Source organism: Leptonotus elevatus, chromosome 20 (assembly GCF_054856555.1).
Source record: "Leptonotus elevatus isolate MCC_2025b chromosome 20, RoL_Lele_1.0, whole genome shotgun sequence".
Classification (NCBI taxonomy): domain Eukaryota; kingdom Metazoa; phylum Chordata; class Actinopteri; order Syngnathiformes; family Syngnathidae; genus Leptonotus; species Leptonotus elevatus.
In genome coordinates this window covers 230,751-253,624 of record NC_141258.1, presented here as the reverse complement: position 1 = coordinate 253,624, position 22,874 = coordinate 230,751, and the positions used below count along the sequence as shown (strand labels likewise).

The following is a 22,874-nucleotide window of genomic DNA, read 5'->3' as shown; positions in this document are numbered from 1 at the left end:
AAAAGAAAAGGGAAAAAAGGACCCCAAATTCAATCTGACGTCACTCGACAAGAGAGAAACAGGCCGTGAATGCCAAAACATAATTTACAATCTTTTAAACAGATATTTATGCACACCAGCGTTCGCGGGGTTTATTTTATTGTGGAACTTGTCATACACGACTTCCGGCTGCCCACCTGACCATTGGCGACACTTCTCCATTGAGAGATATTCATGCACTTTTTTTGTATTATTATTCTTACGTGAATGTGGTTATTTGACATGTTTTCACGTACCACAACGTCTGACTGCGTTAAAATAGCACTAAGGAACTTTTCAACCGTAATAAAATATTTTCAGAACTCTTCTGATGAAACAGCAACTGCAACACGAGTTTGCATCATTTGGACTGGCATTAAGCAACTTTGAGGAAGATGCTCGGAACACTGGCACACCCCAAAAATCCAAAAGTGCTGACCCCTTGATGGCATGCGTCAACCCCCCCCAATTCGTTACAAAGACGGAAGTCAATTGGAATGTTGACGCACGATTACTGCTTTCATGGCAGAAGCTGCAAAGCAACGGCAAACAAAAGAAAAGAAGAAAAAAGGCCAAGGGAAGCTATCCGGATAAAAGGACAGTCAAGGAGCAACATTGGCCTGGATTTCACGTGAGCTCCAAAACAAAACAAAACGATGCAATGCGCTTATCCTCATAGGAAATGTGGTCTTTCTTCAGGCATAACAATACCGCGTTTGTCCATATGGCGCCGCTATAATCCATGTAAGATGGAAGTTCCTTATAATGTTGCTTTAAACAGAACAACAACAACACAATTGAGGTACAACATGCTAGTTGCTTTTAGCACCAGATTATCTTGTGAAATCCTCTTTTTGTTTTTGTCATGTACACGAAATTTGACGTCTGTCTGTATTTGGCCCATCACAGGCTTATTGCCAGGGAAGCAGTCCGTGTGTCCGTCCAGGGTGGATGAGTTTGAACCGAGGTCTCCGCAGTTGCAGGTGACCATCATTTTCCCTTCCTTTATTTAACCGCCCCCCCCCCACTCCCCAAAAAAGTCTCCAGGCTACATTGTGAGCTTTTGCATTTTAGCTTTTACATTTAGCTTCACATGCTATTTACATTAGCCTCTCCAGGCTAATTTCTCAAATGTAAGCTCCTGCGTTTAGTTTCACTTGATCTTATATGTTAGCTGCTGCCTTCATGTTAAGTTTGTGGAGGTTAGCTTCATATTAGCTTCTAGATTTAGCTTTAACTTGCTAGCTACATTTAACATCCTGTTTGCTTCTACATTAAGTTTTATTTTTAGCTTCTACAAGTTAGCTTGGTTTTGGTAGCTTCATGTTTGTGTCTTCCTGTTAGTTTGATGTTTCATTTCTTCTCAAGAGTTTGCTTAATGTTAGCTTCTACATTTAGCCATTTTGTGCTATTTACGTTTAGCTTCTACATTTTGCATCATGTTACCTTGTACATGTTAGCTTTATATTGGCTTATGTTGCTAGTTTCAGTCAGCTTCTACATTGTTACTTTCATGAGGAAGCTAATGTCAAATTAGCTTCAGTTTAGCTTCTGAATGTTAGCTTGATATGAGCCTTTTTCTTGTCCTCTCGAGAGCTCTGAGGAGCTTTCAAGTGACGTCTGTGTGAAAGAACACGCGTGTGCTGCGTTTTAGTGGGCGCGTTGATGGCTTCACATGTTTGTGTTCATGTGTTTGTTTCCCACCGCCGCTGGCTGCCTTTTATTTTTAGCAGCCAGTAAAAGGCGACCGCACTTTGACCTTGACACGTGGTTTGACCTTAGCATGTGCCGCTGCCTGCTGGCTCGCATCACAAAACCACCGAAACGCTTCCGCCATATTGAAATCAATACATAAACAGATGACATGTACGGTCGGGGTGTGAGAAGCAAGCGTTCATCTTGCCGGCGCTGAGCGTCCAATGAGCAGCCGGCGTTTGTCCAGTGGTCCGATGTCGGAATCGATTGCGGCGGCGAGGGAGCCGTCAGTCGGCAGGGTGAGGAAGATTTGTCTCGTTCATTAGGAAATGGTCGCCCGTTTGTCACGCGCTCCCGGCCGGCCGTGACAGGTCGCCGCGCGTCGTCCGTGGAAGAGAAAGCGACGAGATTTTCCTGGGGATGATTGACGGGCCGTCATCTCCCTGTGACAAATGTAATCCCAAAATAATCTGACAAGCGCTAACAGGTTTTCCTCACGCCGCGGCGGCACAAAATCGATAGTTCATCATCTGGAGGCCGAGCCGCCATCGCCGGCCGGCCGCAACAAACACACATCGGCTGTGTTCAAAATCCACTTTGGACTTTAGGACATACGTAGTCAGTTGGCCTTTTCTTTCGGAGGGCCGCCCCCTCCATGTATGGCGCGATGCATTTTCATTTCCTATAGCGTGAAGCCATTGATCGTTATTATGAAAATCCATTTGTCGTGTTGTTGGCGATCCTTAAATTCTCATCATCCTCAACGCGACTCAATCACCACAATGATGACGTTTTAGGGGCCGATCATAAAAAGTAGCATCAAAAGGGAAGAACGACTCCAGTGTTCTTTTTTTTTTTTTTGGTTGATTGGGGAGTCGGGAACGAGCCAATCGATTCCCAAACGCAGCCTTTGTTTACTTGTTGGGAAACAAACACAACTTCAGGCGGCGCCAACTTTCTTTACGTCGGCCAACGCCGTAAAAGCCTGGCACGCACACACACAGATAAAACCCACACGCAACACACGCACTAAGTAACACACAAAACACGGACCAGCACGCGCACACGCAAAAACAGAAAAGAGAAACACACGCACACAAGTGCGCACAGATGTGCAAACACACACACACACAAAGAGTGAGTTTGACTAAGTGGCTGTCTTGGTTTTCTAGGTCAAAACTTGACGAGCTCACAAAGTCTTTGAAGTTGTTTTTTTTTTTTTTAAGCCTCCAAACTACTTTGAAAAAGTACTCGATCGCTGAAGTACTTTGGACAATTACTTTGCACAAAGTAGTAAACATCAAAGTGTCCTCACTCGCTCCTTCCAGAACTTTTCACGGCACTCGAACCACGTTCGCATCGTGTTCATCGCAGGCAAAACTTCCGTCTTGGCATCTTATGTTACTAAAAAAAACAAAAACACGCACATTGGCTTCGTGTTAGCTTCCACATGTTCGAAGCAACGGACAAAAAACGGCTTCAAATTCAAGTAAAACACTTATTGATTACTTATTATTATTATTACTTATGACTTAATATTATTTCTGCTTCTTCGTGTTAAGCGTATTTTTATTAGCTCCTCCATGTTAGAGTCTTGCTAGCTTCTGCTTGTTTGCTTCATTTCAGCCTTATGTTAGCTTCTACATATTTTCACAATAGCATTTCGTTAGCTTCTCCATGTTAGCTTCTTATTAGCTTCCACATGATAATTTATACTGTATATGTTTGCTATGTGTTAGCTTTAGGTTAGTTTGCACATGTTAGCTCCTTCTTATTGTTATTGTTAGCGTCTAAATGTTAGCTTAGTTGTTTGTTTCGTGATAGCCTCATTAGCTTCTTGTTAACCTTGTTAGCTTTAAATGTTTGTTTCGTGTTAGCCTTGTGTTCATTTCTCCATATTAGCCTCTATATGTTAGCTTTACAAGCTTGCATCTTCTTTTGAGATTCATGAGCTTTTACGTGTTAGCTTCTATGTGTTAGCTTCCCCATGTTAACTTCAACAAAGGAGTTTATTTGGGGAGAACGAGGATGAGTGCGCGCGCACACGGAGGGATTTAAGACCTTGGCGAGTGTATGGACGGTGCTGCCTGATTGAAGACAAATTGTCTGTTAGGTTGTGGGGGGGTGGGGGGTGCAGGCACAGGAGATAAGAGAGAGGGGGGCAGGCGTGGGTGCTCTAGGGGGGGGGGGTTGCTTGTGCGCTGGGGTGGCGGTTTCAGCATTGTCGCACTTCCAGCTGCTTGATTAAAATATCCGTGTTACGCAACCTCTGTCAAGGAAAACACAGCTGGTTTGTCCAGTCACACACGAGCAACCAATCAGGAGCAAGCGTTTGTCCACTCCGCAACATTTGGCCTCCTTTCAGCAACAGGGCAAACATTTTTTCATTCGTAAGACAATCAAGCTTCACGCTTTCTTCTTTGTCACGTGAACGCAACACAAGCATCCCACCAGCATACAAATGTCCTGCAGGACCCGAACGCCCCGCCGCTGCCATTAGCGAGCAGTTCAGACTTGAGCGTGACATTTATACAACTTCCTGTTTGCTATGGCGGCCACGCATGACTCACATTTGCTTGTTTTGTATTTAGATTTGTTCCGAGATGTAATGGCCACATCCGACCTGCAGGTGGCAATCTGCAGATTTGAACGAAACGTTAAGACAAGGCCGCAATAACAAATATCTTATTAATGGATGAAACTGTTGAGGATTGTTTTGGTTTTGTATTATTCGATTATACAACTTCCTGTTTGCTATGGCGGCCACGCATGACTCACATTTGCTTGTTTGTATTTAGATTTGTTCCGAGATGTAATGGCCACATCCGACCTGCAGGTGGCAATCTGCAGATTTGAACGAAACGTTAAGACAAGGCCGCAATAACAAATATCTTATTAATGGATGAAACTGTTGAGGATTGTTTTGGTTTTGTATTATTCGATGAATCGGTTCAAAAACTTGATTCAAGAACAGGACATTATTTCTAATTGACAGTGCAGAAATGCTCAAATCTAAATTGATTCTCATTCGCTTCATTTTTTTTTCAGCAAAAAGAAAAATTGAAAATTCTCTCATTCCAACCTTCATCAGGGCTGTCACTGCTTCCTTCAAGTACTGCTTGCAAAATTGGCAACAATTGTTGATTGTTTTCCAGAATGTTAGCAAATGTTTTCTTTTGAGAGCAAAAAAGAGGAGATGCTAATCAGTTTGTCTTTTTGCTTTTGAGGGGCTGAAATGTGGACAATTTCAAGTTCAACAAAGTTTGTAGACCACGAATGGATCAAAATAGTTGTCGATGATTCATTATAATCGATGAGTTATTCCTTCGCTTGCTCATGGATTCGTGCCTTGATTTCCTCCTTCATTCATGTGAGCATCTCGTATTAGCGACGTGCTAGCTTGACGTCTTCTCCTCCTTTATTTACTCCTTCCTCTATTCATTTCTTCACTTCCCTATTTGTCCTTTTTCTCCTTCATTCATGAGTTCTTGGACTTCTCACTCCGTTTTTTTTTTTTTGTGGATCGCTGCATGTGCTTACTAACGCGCGCGCGTGCCAGTGTCTCCTCGGCTCCTCCCACTTTGGCGCCGGTCCAAATGGAAAGACGTCACGTGTGCGCGCTGCGCCAGACGCGGCGTCGTTCTCTTTTGCTTTCCCGCCAGCTCGGCTCCGCGCAAGCACAACTTTTGCGTGTGCGTGCGCGCGCGCGCGGAAGAGCCGAGTCTCACCTTTCCCCGCCATCGCGACGTCCCGCCTGGGGTGGGCGGTGCGTTGAGGCGCGCGTCCGCGGCGCGCCACCGCCAGCTGGATGTGCGGACCGTGCGCCGCGGACTCGTCAGCACGCGGGAGAAGGACAAGACGAAGGAGCACGAGCACGAGCACGAGCACGAGGTTCGCTTGAGAGCGGACGCGGGCGGGCGAGGAGTGGTCGCCAGCCGGCCGCCGCAGACAACAACACTCCACCCGCACCTCCTTCCACCGCGTGCTGTCCGTGAACGCAACACTCGCTCCCACATGAGCGCAAGAGCTTCTCTTCTTCTTCTTCTTCTTCTTTTCTTCTTCTGCTGAGAAGGATGTGAGGCCAAAATGTTTGTCCTGCAGGTGAGTTTGTCACTTGCTGACGTTTCCCAAAAGCAATCGAATGTTGAGTTTTCCCGCTTCATTGCCGCAGCACTTTCGGGGCTTTTCTGCGACGGCGCCGCAACACGTCAGCGCGTTTCAGTCCAGACCCGCACGGCAGACCGAAGGGAACCAAAGGTTTCCGTTTGGAAAACGTGTTGTTTAGCAGCTTTCGCGTCAGTCAATGTTTATCATCGACTGACGTGTGATGTCATCACCATCGGCCGAACCCTTATCGAGTCGGGCTGGGCGAGTACCGATACCGGCCTTATTTCACTGTATCGGGTACACGTGAAGGCTGCCAATAGCAGCCACCGATACTTAAGCATACTTGATGCGACCATTTGTCGCATTGGCGAATCATCATGTTAGTCAGAAGGAAAGTTTTGTTTTGTTTTTGCTGACGTTACGTTTTGTGTCGTCATTGACATTTTTGGTTTCAAAATGAACGATGGTATCGGTACTCGGTATCTGCGAGTACGCCAAAACGAATCCTCTAACTGGTATTGGTTTGGCCAAGAAAGTGGTAGCGGACATTCCTTGAAGTGAGGACGAGTCGTGCCTTCGATGCATTGCGGCTTGAAAATGAGCTAAACGTCGCGTGCCGCTCACAAAATGATTTGTCTTTTTCACGACATCGTCCAGCAAATGAAAATGGATGTTGAGGAATGCCGAGCGATTGATGGCTTTGATTTCAGCCGTCCGTCGTGTCCAAACGCCGCCAGATGTTGATGTTGTCGTTGGCGTGCTACGGATTATTGTCATCAGGATGATGTCGGGCTTGGGAAGTTCCGTTTTGGACGTTTCGCTGCGAACGTTCCCGTTGAGGCGTTGAAGAATGTTCCGCTCGAGATGTTGCAGCTGATTGGTCGCCGGGACGTTCGGGTCCGGTCGGCAGATTTGGAATCGCATCGAGACGAGATCGTAGAGAAGAGACGAAAGCCGACGCAAGCGCGATCGCGTGACCTCAAGGCGACGCTTCGCATGACATTGACGTGACCGTGGATGGCATTGTGATGATGTCATACATCCTGTGATGATGTCATCAATGTGTGACCACACAGGTGGAACATTTCCACTGATTTGCAAAGAATAGATCGGCATAGCAACACAGAGGCTGAAATCTGATTGGACAAAAAAAGATTGTGTTTGGGAATACAAACAAAAACAATTTCACAGATGGGGGGGGAATGTAAATATGGACGCATGTGAAAGTTGAGGTGAGCGGGGCGGGCCTTGCTTGTGACGTCATGTGACCCGCGAGACGTCTGTGTGACGTCATGTGACTTCCTTGCGTGTGTTTCCGCAGATGTGCGCCGCCGTCTTTGTCTTCCTGCCGCCCGCCCGTGGGGCCGACGTGACGTGCGACGCCGTCCTCGTGTCGGCCGCCAACGCCTCCTCCGGTAAGAATCGCGCACGCGTGCAGTCATGACGACATCACACCCGTGACACGATCCGATTATTCAGTGGAAACGTTGGATGCAAATCCAGTTTGCCTTCAAGCGCTCCGCAAAATCTTTTTGGGTGTTTCATGTTGGAACAAAACGATTGCGTAATGTCGCCGGAGAGGACGTTTAGCAACGTCCGCGTCCGACTCTTCTTCTTCCCTACATTTATTAGGATTCAGTTACTGGTTCACAAATGGACACAAATGTTGACGATTGTTTTCCAAAGATGTTTGCAAATGTCGCCTCTTTGGAAAAAAGATCACGGCCAACGTATAAAATATTTTCACAAGTGTTGTCGATGAATTGTCACATCGATACTTTCTTTTTTTTCACGATGGCGTTTTCACACACGCGAGTGTGCGCTATGAAGGCATTGGCGGACTGCGGGCTAATTAGCATTAGCATTTGGATCCAGGTGCCGTTTGCTCGCGATCGTCCGCGTCATCATCAATACGTTTGGAAATGACTCAATCATCGTCCCGTTAGCGAATCCATGAGTCATTTCGTCGCCATCGTCGCGAATGAATGAATAATGTTGACAAGCGCATGAAGGAGGCGCTAATGAGCAGGCCAGCTGACGTGCGGTTAAAAATAACTCGTCCCAAAGTCGTCACTTGAATTGCTTTTGACGTCTCAAAACGGGTTTACGTCTGCCGGCCAGGCGGCGTCCCCCCCGGCTGCGTCCCCCGCCCCCCTCGGGTCCCGTCCCGCTTCTCCCGAGGCTGCCAACTTGTCAGAGGAAGAGCGGCCGGCCCGGGGGCACGTCCGTGATCTCGGTGGCTGTGGTGGCGCGTGCGCGCGTGCGTGCGCGCGTGCGTGCGTGCGTGCGTCCGCCGGGACCCCTGTCACCAACGCTTACTGTTGCCCTTAAACGCACACACACACACACACACACGCACGTACCTCATTGCGCACACACAACAGAAAGTGCTTTAAAGATTTCTTCCATATCCAGCTTAAGTTGCATGTACTAGTACGCTCTTTGGCCTCACGAGTAAGACAATTCAGTGCACTAGTGTGTTACAATGACGTGATAGTAAACTTGATTGGAGGACATTTGACTACTGAGGCGCTAGTTGACATCTGCATGCTACTAGTACAACTAGTGAAGCGCTATATGTTAACTAGTAGAATTTGACAATGCCACTCGTCATACAAGTAGAATGCAGTTGTCAACAAATGCACAGTTTTATCTCAGTAGTAACTAGTAAGAAAGTCTGCAGATCCAGCGTATGCAGGAAAGGCGTTCCATCTTTAATGCACTAGTAGCACGGCCATGTCTTGGTCGCATTGCTTTTCCCCCCACAGCTACGACATATGACATTTCTGCTCACTATTAGCACAACTTTGTCTTACTACTTACTAGAACAATTTCCTGTAACTTGTGAGGCAGAACTACTCGTAAGTAGAGCTACTAGTGTGCTACTAGTGTGTGACACATGCCTACTGGGCGTTACTAGTTCAGAGCAGTAGTTTACAAGCAAGGATTACTCGTAGGCCAAAAGTGGAACGAGTAGAGAAAAATGTGTTACTCGTAAGATGCAGCTGTTCGACTAGCGCGAGTCAACGAGTACGTCAGCTGAACGTCAACGCCATTGAATAGCGCCGCTGATGTTTGCCTTTTCAGCCCAATGGCCGGCGTCCTCCTGGAACGAGACGCAGATGCCGGGCAACGCCAGCGTCCCGCCCGGCGGTGAGGGGAGGACACGCAAAGGACACGCCCAGGCCGAGCGGCCCGGCTTGACGCGTGCGCTCCATGTTGCAGGCGCGGCGGACGCGTACTGCGAGGCGGCGCTGGACGGCATCGGCACCTGCTGGCCGCGCAGCCCCGCCGCTCACGTGGTGGCCCGACCGTGTCCCGACATGTTCTACGGCGTGCGCTACAACACCACCAGTAAGAACCGCATCAAGCGACACGCCACCAACACGCCGTCTGCAAAGCACATACGCGGCACGCTGACAAAACGTGCACGCCCTCCAAGCGACTTGCCCGCAACAGCAGCAGCTCATTTTGCCGGCTCGTCGGTGGCCTCAATCCGCCATCTTGCCGGTGGCGGCGGGGAAACAAGATGGGGGGAAAACGCCAAATGGAGTTGCGTCGCTCCCGCGGGCTCACGTGCGTTTCTTTACACTAATTAGCATGAACATTCAAAAAAAGAGGACACAGGAAAAAGGAGGCGAGGGGGCGGGGACACGCGCTGGAACACGCCATGACGTCATCAGTATGTGCTGATGTCATCACTTGGTGACCACGTGGGCTTTTAGTTGTTGTTGTTGTTTTTTCCTGCTTAAGGCGTCAAGCTCACTAACGTTGGCAGCCGAGTGGAACAACACGGCCGCTAATTAGCCACTAATGTGCTTCGCCATTTCTTCACCTCGTGGTGACATTTAAAAAAAACAAAAAACATCAATGTGAATCTCGTCAAAGGAGTTGGGGGGGGGGGTGCTAACGGCTAACAGGAGCGAGGCTAACAGCAACACAAAATCCAAAAAGCTTTCCATTTGCAGTCATTCGGGAACGCGCGAATGAATGGAAAACGTAGCGACCACTCCCGACCGCCAGTGGCGACAATAACTGCCGCTCGCTAGAATTGCCGGGGGGGGGGCGGGTCAAATCCCCAAAACATGAATAAACAGGAACATGACACCAAAACGTGTTTTCCACCCAAAATTAGGGAAAGTAAAGCAAGCCCAAAAGGAACCAATCCGTTATGGAGCGCGTTCACGTGTAGCTAATTGTATGTTAGCGCGCTAGCAAGTGTGTCCAATGTTCTTGTGATATTGTTGTGTGTGTTGGCATGTTGAGCAGTGTGGCTAACGTTGTGCTAACGCGTGTCGTTAGCCTTCAAAGTGTGGCTAACTGCTAGCATCTTCACTTGCACGGCTAACGTATCTGTTAGCATGTTAACCAACGTGGCTAATGTCAAGTGTTGGCGTTTGATGTTATTTGTGTTAAAAGCGCGGCTAACGTCGTGCGTTTGCCAGCAAGGTCATCGCAACATTTGGAAAGATGACAAAAAAGTCACGCTGGAGGAATATTGATGTCGACGCTGCGGACTTTATTGATTGGAACGTATACTTTAGCGCTCTATTTTAAACTCTCAATTAATTATTCATCCTTCTTGAATATTTCAGCAGGCAGGTCACATGACTCCTTTGCCGTCTTTTTATAGCACTGCTGTCAACGTTTGTCACGTTAGCAACCTCGCTAGCTAATCTTCATGCAAACACACACGCATTTAATTTGGTTGTTGTTGGAAGTTTGTTGGAATGTTTGCGATTGGGAATTTTGCAAACTTGGAAACACGGGGGGGGGGGGGGGGGGCATCTAAAAGTCCAAATCTCATTGAATGACCTTGAACATTAGCAGACCACAAACTTGTCCAACGAATCATTTGAAAGTGGGAAGAAGAAGAAGGAGAAAGAGGCGGAGTCGAAGATGTGATCCCCATTAAAGCGTTTCCTTCTAAAAATATCGAGTCTATTGCGTGCCTTGAAAACGTTCCATGAATCATCGTGCTGGATTTCCCAAATTAGATTCCAACAAATCCCGGACTTAACATTGTTTGTTTGTGTGTCGCTTTGTTTGTTTTCTTTTTTCACTTCCTTTTCTTCCATCGAGTGCCTCGAGCGAGATCCTCTTTGGAACGCGACGCTGATGATTCGACAAACATGTTACAACATTCTGAAAAAAAAGATTGTGATTCTCAAACTTTCTACAGCAAGTAGCACCTCAAAATCCAACATTAAACACAGCCGATGCTAATTGCGCTAATGTGTGCTAAAGGTGCACTCATGTGTGCTCCTGTTGCTAATTGTTATGGTGTGCTAACAGTGCTAATGTAAATGGTCATGTGTGTGACCGGTTCAAAAAAGGTGCAAATATGCCTGCACTGCCTGTTAGCCAACTGTGCTAATGTGTGCTAATGCTGCTGAACGGTGCTAACGTGTGACACGTTCTGTTTTGTCCAGTTTGCTTAGAGCAACAGTGGTAGGGAACCCCGGAACCCTGAAACCCCAGAACCCCGGAACCCTGACCCTCCAGAGCCGCTGTTCTGCCTCTTTTCCAGGTCCCTCTCCAGCAACACACCTGAATCATCAACAAGATCGTTATCAACAGCTTGCTGATGAGCTGGTCATTTGGGTCAGCTGTGTTGGAGGAGGGAGGCGTGGAAAACAGGCAGGACAGTGGCTCGTGAGGATCAGGGTTAAAGGTTACACCCCAAGAAAGACCCAAAACCCAGTCCACACGCACACTTAGCCAAACACCTCAAACAACCAGCCCCCCCCCGAACACACACACACCTTCTCCAGAGGCAGCTTGCTGGATGTGCCTGCTCACCCTCCCCCTTCCTCAGCAAAACCAGCATCCCCCAATGCACCCCTTGAATCTCACTGCTGACTTGTGGAAGTCAAGATGGAGGTGTGTGTGCGTGTGTGTGTGTGTGTGTGTGTGTGTGTGTGTGTGTGTGCGTGTGTGTGTGGGGGGGGGGGGGTGTGCGTGCGTGCGTGCGTGCGTGCGCACAGCGGGGAATTGTTCTCATACTAACAAGCTTCCACGCACACGCACACGCACACACGTCTTGCGTGCAGTGTGTTCCATTTCCCGCCTTTTGGCAAACGTGAGCTTTGCGTGTTTGCGTTGCGGAACGTCTCTGTTGGAAACTTGTTTACAGGTTTTCTTTCACGCGGCGTCGGGGGAATTCTCCGTCGGCGCCGTCTCGTGAAGTAGACGTGGCGTGCGAAAAAAGCAGCTGACGAAGGTTGGACCTGCGTCAAATGTTCGCAATGAGTCTTGAATGAGCGTCGCTCGTCCGTCCGTCCGACCGTCCGTCCGTCCGACACATTGCAGTCGGCGAGCGGTCGTGGTTTCCACCTTCGGGTCAGTAGAGTTGTCACGGTTACCAAACAGCGCCGTCTCACCGGAGCACTCCTCCAATCCTTTCCTGGAAGCTTAATTAGTGGACAGGAAGGACGAGCGAGCGAGTGAGCGAGCGAGCGAGCGTGAGGGATGTTGCGCATCCCGCACGTGGGTGGGCCACCTGCTCGCCGCCAACAATGGTGGCGGACGAGCGGTGAAATATGAGGCGGGACGCTAATAGAACTCCTGGCGGAGAAGTCATTTGGCAGCCGCCGGCATCCGAAACTCGGAAGGTCACGGCGGTGCGCGTGGACGTGTTTTGACGAAAGTGGCGTGCGGCTCATCCTGATGGCAGAGGACGTTTTCATTCAGCGCCGTGATGCTATTTTTAGACCGACCGCCGTCAGCACGTTAGCGCCCGCGGGCTGTGCCGCCTTCTCGCTCGCACGCCGCCAAACATTTGCATGCGTTGACTTGCGACGCGAAGTCACTGCAGCAGCTCGCAGGATGACAAAGCGCTGCTGCGGCGAGACGCACCGACGGACGGCGCCGGCATCATCGGGGCGGCCTATTGCGGTTCGCGTGAACAATCGGCTCACACGTCAACTCCAATTGGTTGCTTGATATTCTGACAAATGAAAAATCCGTTGGAAGTATTCGACGGAAAACAAAGTGCAGTTTTGTTTTGTGCTGACGTGCGGCAAAACGTTGGCGACGTTCAAATTGAACCCGCTGCCTCGTCAACAAACCGCGAGTGGCTGCGTCCGGTCACATGGTCCGTGGGAAATCGCCCAGACGGCGGCAAGTCAGCGCGGAGGAATCTCAAGCCGGCTTCCGTTTGATGCGGCTCGTCTTGATGCCGGATGACGTTTCCCATTCATGCGCCGTGTCACTATTTTTAGCCCGCCGCCAGCACATGAACACGCCGGCGCCCTCGGGCTACGCTCGCGCGCTTCCAAACCTTTTTCCTGCTGGATTTTGCGCTCTTGACACGCCCACCGTTGGCGTCTTTCCCGTGCGGGTCACATGACGCGACCTGTCGTCATCTGACACTCGCCGGGAAATCCTTTTTGCCGTCTCATGCATATGCAACGATCGTGTCCACCTTCACTCGTTCATCCGTCTACGACGTGACGGGACGCCGATGAGCGTTACGAGCCGACCTCAAAACGGCGATTGGTTTGCGTTGCGTGACTTGAAAGGGAACGTTTCTTTTCTACGGGACGTTAAAAATGCCGCGCGCTTCGTTTGCATCGCGACTCGCCGACTGATGAGTTCAAGACATCCTTCGTGTGGAACGCACACACGCGCGTTGTGAGGTTGTGTGTGCGCACCGATGCTAACATTAATGGTGTGAAGACTAACGAGTTCACATACCAAAAGGTCACACACGCCAAATTCGTGTTGCCCTCTTCAGGAATGTCACTTTGTTGCAACGTGTGCTCATAAATATACTTTTTTATTTTATTTAATTTTTTATATCGTCATTTGCAGGAAACTATTTTGTGCCTTGTGTATGTTTGTTTTTTGCAATTTGAATTGAGGTGAATGTAGCGATGTTGGGAATGTTCCAGTGTGAAGCCACAGGTGTGCTTATGTGTGTGCGTGTGCGTGTGTGTGCGTAGACAACGTGTACAGGAAGTGCCTGTGGAACGGAACGTGGGCGCCCAAGGGCAACTACTCCATGTGCAAGGCCATCCTGCACCAGGAGGTGAGCAAGTCGCAAATCGTCTGCAAGATCTTTTCTTTGTCTGCCGACGTGTTTGTTCCGAGACGATTTCCAGCTTTCCCGACTGGACGCGCAGATGCGAGCGACGCCATCGTTTTGGGGTCGGGTGACGGCGCCGTTCGCAACAATCTTCACAGGCTTGCTTGATTGGACAAAACTCACCAACGTTGACCAAAATTCATGTCAAGCAAAAATGGAAAAATCGTTCGAAAAGAAACGACATCTTCCAAAAATAAATCAAACAAGGCCGAGCTTGAAGAGTCGCTCGCAAGTCCGAGCAAACAAACGACGGCTCGGATTTGGCGAAATCTCACACACTGGGATGCCTCAGGGAGGGGGTGGGGGCACGCGGGAGCCGATGATTGGATGCGGGCAGGTGCGTTTGTGTGCAACGGCGTCGGAATTGGGGGAGTTGATGTGCCGATTCCAATCTCTTAATCCCCACACAGACGCCAGATTACGTAAATCCTCCCGTCAGGCCTCAACGGACGGCAACGGAAGCGCTGAAAAAACAAAAAGTCGTCTTCATCCAATCGTTTGCTCTCGCGCTTGTCCTCGTTTCCCTCACATGAAGTGACGATGATGATGATGACGATGTTGACGATGATGATGATGACGATGACGATGATGATGACGATGATGATGATGACGATGAGGATGAGGATGACGACGATGTTGACGACGATGATGATGACGATGATGATGATGACGACGATGACGATGATGACGACGACGATGAGGATGACGACGATGACGATGAGGATGACAATGATGATGATGATGACGACGATGTTGACGACGATGATGATGATGATGACGACGATGACGATGACGACGACGATGAGGATGACGACGACGATGAGGATGAGTGATGATGATGATGACGATGTTGACGACTATGATGATGACGACGATGATCACGATGACGATGATAACGACGATGATGATGATGACGATGATGACGACGACGACGATGTTGACGACGATGATGATGACGACGATGATCACGATGATGATGATGATGACGACGATGATGATGATGACGATGATGACGACGAAGATGATGATGATGACGATGATGATGATGATGATGACGATGTTGACGACGATGATGACGATGACGACGATGATGATGTCTTGTGCGTTTTTCAGAAGAAGGGCAAGATGCACTACCAGATGGCGGTGATCATCAACTTCTTAGGTCACGTCATCTCCATGCTGGCGCTACTGGTGGCTTTCTTCCTCTTCCTGTGTTTGAGGTAAGAAGGAATAAGAAGAAAGATACTCCCCCCAACCCCCCCCCCAACCGCCTCTTATTGCAAAGCACCGTTTGGTCACGGAATGGCAATCTGCCGCCGCCAAGTAGGACACGTCTCCATGCCAGCACATCTGGGAGGGGTGGCAAATGGAAATGGGGGGGGGGGGTGGGGGGTCATAGATGGGAAACCTACACACACACACACTGAGAGGGGGGGGCTTCACACTGATGGAGGCGCTCGTCGAACCGAGTTTGTCTTCCCCACTTGCGAGAGTGCAAAAAGCGCGAAGGAGAAAAAGAAAAAGCAGAAAGACGAGCGCGTTTATGCACAAGTCGTGTTGGGGCGACCTGTCACCCCCGGGTGGGGGGGTGGGAGGGGGGTCGGGGGCTGAACAAAATGGAGCAAAAGAGCTCCAAAAAGCCCAACTTGTCAAGACACTCCATTCTCACCTCGGCCAAAGCGCCGCCGGCCTCGTGGCCAGCGCGTCTGCCTTGCACTTGAAAGTTCTGGGTTGGAATGCGGGCAGCCAGCAGCTTCCCTTGTTAGCGCGTTCGCTAACGTCGAACGTTTGTTTCCCTGACGAGATCCGTCCCGTTGAAAAGTCATCATGCTTCCGTCCTCGCACACCTGCCGTCCTAACCGGCGTGAAAGGTCACAGAGGCTTTGCGTCACGGCTCGCTTCCTGACGGCCGTCGTGCTTCCCCATCGGACACGCCCCCTTTTCTATTTTGCGCCCATGATCAAATGTTTTCCCTGCTGGCGGTCTGTCAGGAGCATCCGCTGCCTGAGGAACATCATCCACTGGAACCTGATCAGCGCCTTCATCCTGAGGAACGCCACCTGGTTCGTGGTGCAGCTCACCATGAGCCCGCAGGTGCACGAGAGCAACGTGGTGAGGCCACGCCCACAATACAGAAAGACAAAATCATTTTCATTCTTCTCAATGAAGGTTCATCCCACGAACCGCCTGCTTCACTCCAACTAATGGAGTCCAATACAACAATATTGATCACGTAAACGATCAATAGAAAATGACTTTTCATTTGAAGTGAAGGCGTTTAACGTTTAGTTGTTTTTAATTACAATTCAAAGTCACCGTCATTGATTCATTTTCATTTACAAACCATTTGATGACATCACGAATGACGTCATTCGCAAAATACTTGAAAATCATTTTCTTCATTGCTGAATTCAATTCAAGCTTGAGTGAGCATCAAAATGTTGTTGTTTTATTTTGAAGGCGCACGTGTGCTTTATTTTGAAGGTGTGGTGTCGTCTGGTGACGGCTTCCTTTAACTATTTCCACTCCACCAACTTCTTCTGGATGTTCGGCGAAGGATGCTACCTGCACACGGCCATCGTGCTGACGTACTCCACCGACAAGCTGCGCAAGTGGATGTTCATCTGCATCGGATGGTGTACGCGCGCGCACGCACGCACGCACCGCAGCTCCGCTTACACCTGCGTCCCGCGGTTGTTGCCGGCGCTTCGCTTAGCGTAGCATATAGCAGAGGTGAACGTTTTGAAATGTGTTGAATGTTTGGTGGACGCTTCCATGAGCGAGCGTCACAAGGTTGATCGAAGGTCAAAGCGGGGACAGAAAGCAGATTTGATGGCAGGGACGCCGAAAGTGGCGAAGAGGAGAAACATGCAACAAAGAAGTGGAACGAGGCCGAATGTGAAGTTTGGAAAATTCCGGCAACGATGATGACGATGACGACAAATTGCTTCTCCATCATCTGGCCAATCCATTTTGTGCGTGTGCTTCCGTCTGTGTGTGTTTGTGCAGGCATCCCCTTCCCCATCATCGTGGCGTGGGCCGTCGGGAAGCTTTACTACGACAACGAAAAGTCAGTCCCGCCTTCAAATCAGCCAAGGCACCTTTTTTCACACGCTAACAAATACATTTCATTCATCCTGCGTGCAAAGGGAAAGTGTTAGCAATTTGCACGCTAAAATGCCCCATGACACTGCCCCCCCCCCCCACACACACACACACTTTTATCTTTCCTTCCGCTCAGGCGGGTCTGATCATTTCTGATCCGTGTCAAGTTTTTCCAGGAACATCAAAGCTAACAGATGTGCGCATATATAACTGCCCCCCCCCCCGCCTGCTCCTCCATCTCAGCACCCCTCGTGACTCTGCTTCCCCCCAAAGCAGGCTATCCATGGAGCAAGCATCCCATCAACCATCTGCACAAAGCGTTAGCACGTTAGCACATTAGCACGCTCCCCGCGGGACCGAGCAGGCGGCCTTCCGCTTCCACTGGGAATGTTTTGGAATTCCTCCACAACGCTGCTGATCTTATGTCATTGCTATACTTAACCCCCCCGAGCCCCCAATCCGGACTCCGCATCATCTCCCCACCCCACCATCACTTCCTTCCCACAATTCCTTCCAACTTGATTGGATTCGACTCGAACCGTGGCCACTTGACTCAAGTCGTCCGTCGTCGTTTTGCTGACTTTGCCGTTTTCAAAGTTGGCTTTGCGTTAGCTTCCACTTGGCAGATGCTCGCAGAGACCCGACCCGATGTCACGGCATAGGCCACGCCCCTGAAAGGCGCACACGCAACACCAAGCTTTCTTTTAAGCACTTTTCATCGCCGCCGTCATTGTTTGCTCGTACGGCCGGTTGCCGCGGTGACGCGTCTGTCCTGTGCCGCCGGCAGGTGTTGGTTCGGGAAGCGAGCGGGCGTCTACACCGACTACATCTACCAGGGTCCCATGATTCTGGTTCTGGTGGTGAGTCGCTTTTGCCTGCGCTGACTGATGACATCATCACTTTGTTGTTGTTGTTTTTGGGACGGCGCGTCAATCGGGCGATGACATCACTCACTGGTTTCAGATCAACTTCATCTTCCTGTTCAACATCGTCAGGATCCTGATGACCAAGCTGCGAGCGTCCACCACCTCGGAGACCATTCAGTACAGGTAGGAAGGGGGCGGGGCCGGTTAGCAGCGGCGAGCGCTCATCTCGTGCGCGTTTGTCCCGTTGGGCAGGAAAGCGGTGAAGGCCACGCTGGTGCTGCTCCCCCTGCTGGGCATCACCTACATGCTCTTCTTCGTCAATCCCGGCGAGGACGAGATCTCGCAGCTGGTCTTCATCTACTTCAACTCCTTCCTGGAATCCTTCCAGGTATGCAAATGGCGCACCCGCCCGCCGCGGCGCAGCCGTTCCCGTCCGGCGCGCTGACATTTGACCTCCTCCCGCAGGGCTTCTTCGTGTCCGTCTTTTACTGCTTCCTCAACAGCGAGGTAAGTTAGGCCCCGCCTCCTTTGCCACCTTTACGACCACGCGTTACCACGGCGACCGGACGCCACAGGGCCGTCGCCGACGTTGCAGACGCGTCACCCCGAGTGGTCGCGTGTGGAATGTCGTCTGGCGACAGAGGTGGTGCCAGGCCACGTCGCCGTGGCGACGGCCGGCCGGCCGCTAATAGGAAGCGCCGCGACCGGCGTCCGCTTCGGGAAGACGCTTGATTGCCGGCCGGATATCGATTGCGTGTTTGCCGCAAGTTCGCGCGTCGGCTCGTTTGCACAAGCTGGATTTGATTAGTGGACACGGGGGGAGGAACCATTTTGAATTGCCGTCTCCCCGTCCAATGTAGTGAATGGCATCTGGTTGCCACGGTTACCGCCGGCCTCCCACGCGGCACAAGCGCACGTTGAGGTGCCACCTGTTGTTGTGTGTGCGTGTCGTTCAGGTGCGCTCGGCCGCCAGGAAGCGTTTCCATCGCTGGCAGGAACAGCACTCCATCCGGCCGCGAATGACGCAGGCCGTGTCCATCCCCACGTCGCCATCGCGGGTCAGCTTCCACAGCATCAAGCAGTCCACGTCGCTGTGACGAGCCCACGCGCCTTCCGCCGACGCGGACGCTGGTCGGAGCGCTCGGGCGGGGAACGCGTACGTAGCGCACGTTGCCGTCCATCCGTCATCTCGCCGGCGGCGGGACTGGCGGCGACGGGCGCCCTCGCCGGCCCTTCCGCTTCGCCTTTGTCGTCTTTCCGGAAACGTTGCACACATTCCGCACTTTGTTACAATGTCCAGTCCCGCCTTCAAAGGAGGAGCAAATGCTAAGCTAATAGGAATAAGAAGAAGGAGGACGTTTTCTTCGTAACGCGCTTTTCATTCCTTGGAATGGCGCAAACGTTGTTGGGGTGCATGAAGGCAATTTGCAAACCTCGTTAAAGAGGAACGACTTGACATGTTTTGGAAAGACTGCCGCGTCGTGAGTTTCCCCCAAGGCCCGGACCCAAGCTAGCAAATGCTAACGCTAAGATACGTGTTAGCATGTAAGCTCTCCTCAGCGAGATTGCCCGGCAGGTGTTACGGACTGCATCCAAAACAGATAGCAAACATGAAGCTAAGCTAATGCTAAGCTACACATTAGCATGCCACGCTGCTTTCTGCAAACTGCAGAAGCGTGTACTAGCCTGGCGCATGTGTCACATTCTGCGTCCAAAACACAGAGCAAATGCTAAGCTAAGATAGCAAAGACAAATGCTAAGGTATATGTTAGCACATAAGACTCTAACCTGGAGCACGTAGCAGCCTGGCGGCCATGGCACTTCCCATGTCGAAAGCGCAAAGCGAATGCTAATGCTAAACTAGCCAATGCTAAGCTACGTGCGTCGTGCTTCCACAGACAAACGACCGGCGGTGACGGCGAAGGAGTTTTTACCAAACACTCATTTCTACTTTGTTAGCAGCGTTTTACTCGGAAGTCGTTTGCCTTCTGGCGAGCAAAACAAGGCGACGAATCGAGGACGTTCCCTTCCCAAAAATCCAATCGAGGACGTTCCCTTCCAAGGAAGCTCTCACGTGTCAAACCACATATTCAGCGGCCAAATGACAACTCCTCTGCTGCATTCTATCCTTGTAACATGTTGGTGCTTTCCGTCTCTTTCCTTCCACATCAATTTTGTTGTTGTTGTTGTTGTTGTTGTTGTTTGCCGGTCGGCCAATCGGAAGGCTCCTTGTAAATAAATGTTTTTTTTTTCAAATCCCGTTCGTCACATTCCCACCGGCCGTGGAAGTCCGTTTGAGCGTTTGGTTGACAGTCCATTCATCTCTTGATTATTTTTTGCCATTCATTAACAAATCAACACATAAGATGTCCACCTTTGACTCAAACTTTTGAGGCTGAAGTTGAAACGATTTGTGCAATTTGAAGTTCAAACTGAACGATTCATCGATTGTCAAAATCCTTGTCCATTGATCAATTACTGTTTGCACCTCAACTTTCTACCCAAAATGACGTAACGGAAAAAAGCTCAGCAAATTTCCATATGTTGCTGCCCTCCTGCTGATTTTGTTCCCGTGTGTGATGTCATCAACAGGCGTCCGTCACATGATGTGAAGACGCGTCATGTCGCGTGTTTGCTTCTATTTATCGTTATTTATTTGACTTGAGATGTTTTTTTATGTGGCATACAAGACGAGATTTGGACTCGAGTGGCGGGAGAGCGTTTCGTGGCGCGTATGTGACATGAAAACATGAAAACCGTTCAGTGCGTATTTTCCAATAAAGTGTGTGTAGCATCCACTTGAAACATGGAGCAGTCTGTTTTATTTATGGGAGCAACACAATGCACTTCCTGTCACAACACACGCACGTGACCCGTCCATTTGTCTCCAGGACCCCCTGGGAGGGGCGACCACATTTGGAGCATCTTGTGATCCTTTTAAGCTATCACGGGGGGGGGGGGGGGCTGCATTGGAGTGTAAAATCAAGTGCATGCAGAGTGGTGAGGAGGCTCATTCCAATATTGTATGGGGGGGGGGGCACCGTTAGCATGTGGTGAGGCAGGCGGACTTGTTGCCTTCCTGCAGGGGGTTCCACAAGGGCCACGCCCCTTTTATTTTTGAGGTCATAACGATTCAGCTGCAGGCCCTTCAGCGCAACAAGAGTGACGGAGACGACCTTTCTCCCAGTGGCGGCCGTGCGTTTGCTCGCCGGCCCTTCAAATAGCAACGTCATGTCGACCAAATGAAAGCCGCCGTGCAAATGTGCCACCGCCATCATCTGCAGCAGTTCACCGGCAATATTTGTCTCAACATGACAAAAAGTGGAATGAAATCCAGAGCAAAGAAATGACCCGGAGCCATTTTCCACAAAACATCTCATCTTGAAACAAACAAATGACAACATAACCTTTATGTTTTGCTTGGTAAGCTGTTTTTTTTCACATCTCGTGGGGGCGTCTCATGGATCCAGACATTTCATCCCCCCCCCCCCCCCAAAAAAAAAAAACTCATTTGAAAAATGAATCTTTCAAAGCCAGTCCCGTCACTAATGTAGTTGCAAGACAAGTGATGGTGCAGATCCGATTGACCTGCCTGGCAACACAGGCCCAAACGTGATTGGACAACAGAATAGACTAAATAAATAGTTAGATGAGGAAAAAATCATTCCGATTGAGGTTGTCAATGGAGGTCGCTTTATGTTCAGTCCAGCCCAAAAGGTTTTGCTTGCCCTGACCGCTCACCACTGCTTGCTTTTAAATATGATTCAAATCAGGATCCAAACCAGATCAAGTCCGGTTTCCAGTTCGTGTCGCCCCACTGACATGATGTTGACAGAAAAGTGAAGGCGTCATCTTGAGATCAGCTCGGTGCTGCGTTTCATTCTTGCGCACTAGCGCCATCTAGTGGCACCTTATCGCGACTACTGCTTGACGACTCGGACTGCACAAAATCCCCATTTTACATGTACAGTATTTTGATTTGACATTGTGAAATGAGCATGTTTACATTTCACTATTTGTGTCATGTGAGTCTTACTCATCCATGTTAACAAACTTACTGCCTGCCTGTATTAAAATGCAACATTTTAGACTCTAAAATGCGACATTGGATGTGAATCATTGCCTCTCCCTCGTTTCTGATGAACACTTGGCCACTCGTGTATTATTATTATTAGTATTATTTTGCTTATTACGCAGAGCTGCTGTTGTCGTTTTTCAAGGTTAAAAAGATGGAGAATTGCCGAGCTGCATTATTTTGCGAATGCAGACAAATGAACTGCTGCGCGTTGATCTCCAAAAACCTGATTGTCGAGAGCCAGCTCGAGTTGCTGTCTGCTCACCTTGCATACCACCACCCGCACGGTCCCTTCCTGCAGTTGTATGAACATCTTCCGTCCCAACTTTTGCTCGATCTTCTTTTCCGATTTGCACTGGGCAAAAGATGGGCTGAAGATGCGGACGAGGATCTGCTGCTGGGTGCTGCACTTCCTGCAACGACGCGGTCACATTTCGCAGGTGAGCGACGTCTGCGTCACAGCTGCTCACTTGGAACTTTTGGCTTTGCTGGGAAAACAATGCCACAACATGGAGGGATGCAAGTTGTCGATGTGCATGCACTCCCGTCGAGCCAGCTTGCTTCGGTTCTGTGTTGTCTTCGTTCTGACACGTAACAAAAGCAACAGGCCCGAAAAACAAATGGGAATTTGTCTACTGGAACAGTCAGGTGACAAATACAAGCTCGACACATCGCGCTCAAATTGGTGAGGCGAAAGTAGCTGGCTCAATTCATATACAGCGCATTCATAATTCTTCTTACGGTCCGTTTAAAACCTACACACACATTTTAACTGAAAACATTTGGCGTTTTGTTGTTTTAGTCTTTATTAAGTTTGCTGCTGTCAACTTTCGTCCGTATTTCCGCTGTACGGCAGATTTGAACAGAGTGACAGCCCCGTGAGCCAATAGGAAGCTTTGAACTGTTGCCAGTGACCAAT

General features: G+C 49.7%; 1 protein-coding gene across 6 annotated transcripts; it reads left to right on the top strand.

Annotated features, from left to right (window-relative positions):
• The first annotated feature begins 25 nt into the window (after positions 1 to 25).
• crhr1 (corticotropin releasing hormone receptor 1) lies at positions 26 to 19,130 on the top strand. Of its 6 annotated transcripts, XM_086064402.1 has the most exons (16): positions 26 to 649; positions 718 to 820; positions 928 to 1,001; positions 7,142 to 7,235; positions 8,908 to 8,973; positions 9,046 to 9,174; positions 13,767 to 13,852; positions 15,023 to 15,129; positions 15,901 to 16,021; positions 16,394 to 16,547; positions 16,919 to 16,979; positions 17,802 to 17,874; positions 17,978 to 18,063; positions 18,133 to 18,268; positions 18,346 to 18,387; positions 18,837 to 19,130. In XM_086064402.1, the coding sequence occupies exons 4-16, from the start codon at positions 7,142 to 7,144 to the stop codon at positions 18,975 to 18,977; spliced, it is 1,296 nt and encodes a 431-aa protein (XP_085920528.1). In that variant the 5' UTR covers positions 26 to 649; positions 718 to 820; positions 928 to 1,001; the 3' UTR covers positions 18,978 to 19,130. The 6 variants fall into 6 exon arrangements, with proteins under 6 accessions (XP_085920528.1, XP_085920530.1, XP_085920529.1 ...); XM_086064404.1 differs by lacking the exon at positions 718 to 820; XM_086064403.1 differs by lacking the exon at positions 26 to 649 and having other exon boundaries at positions 668 to 820.
• Positions 19,131 to 22,874: the final 3,744 nt, after the last annotated feature.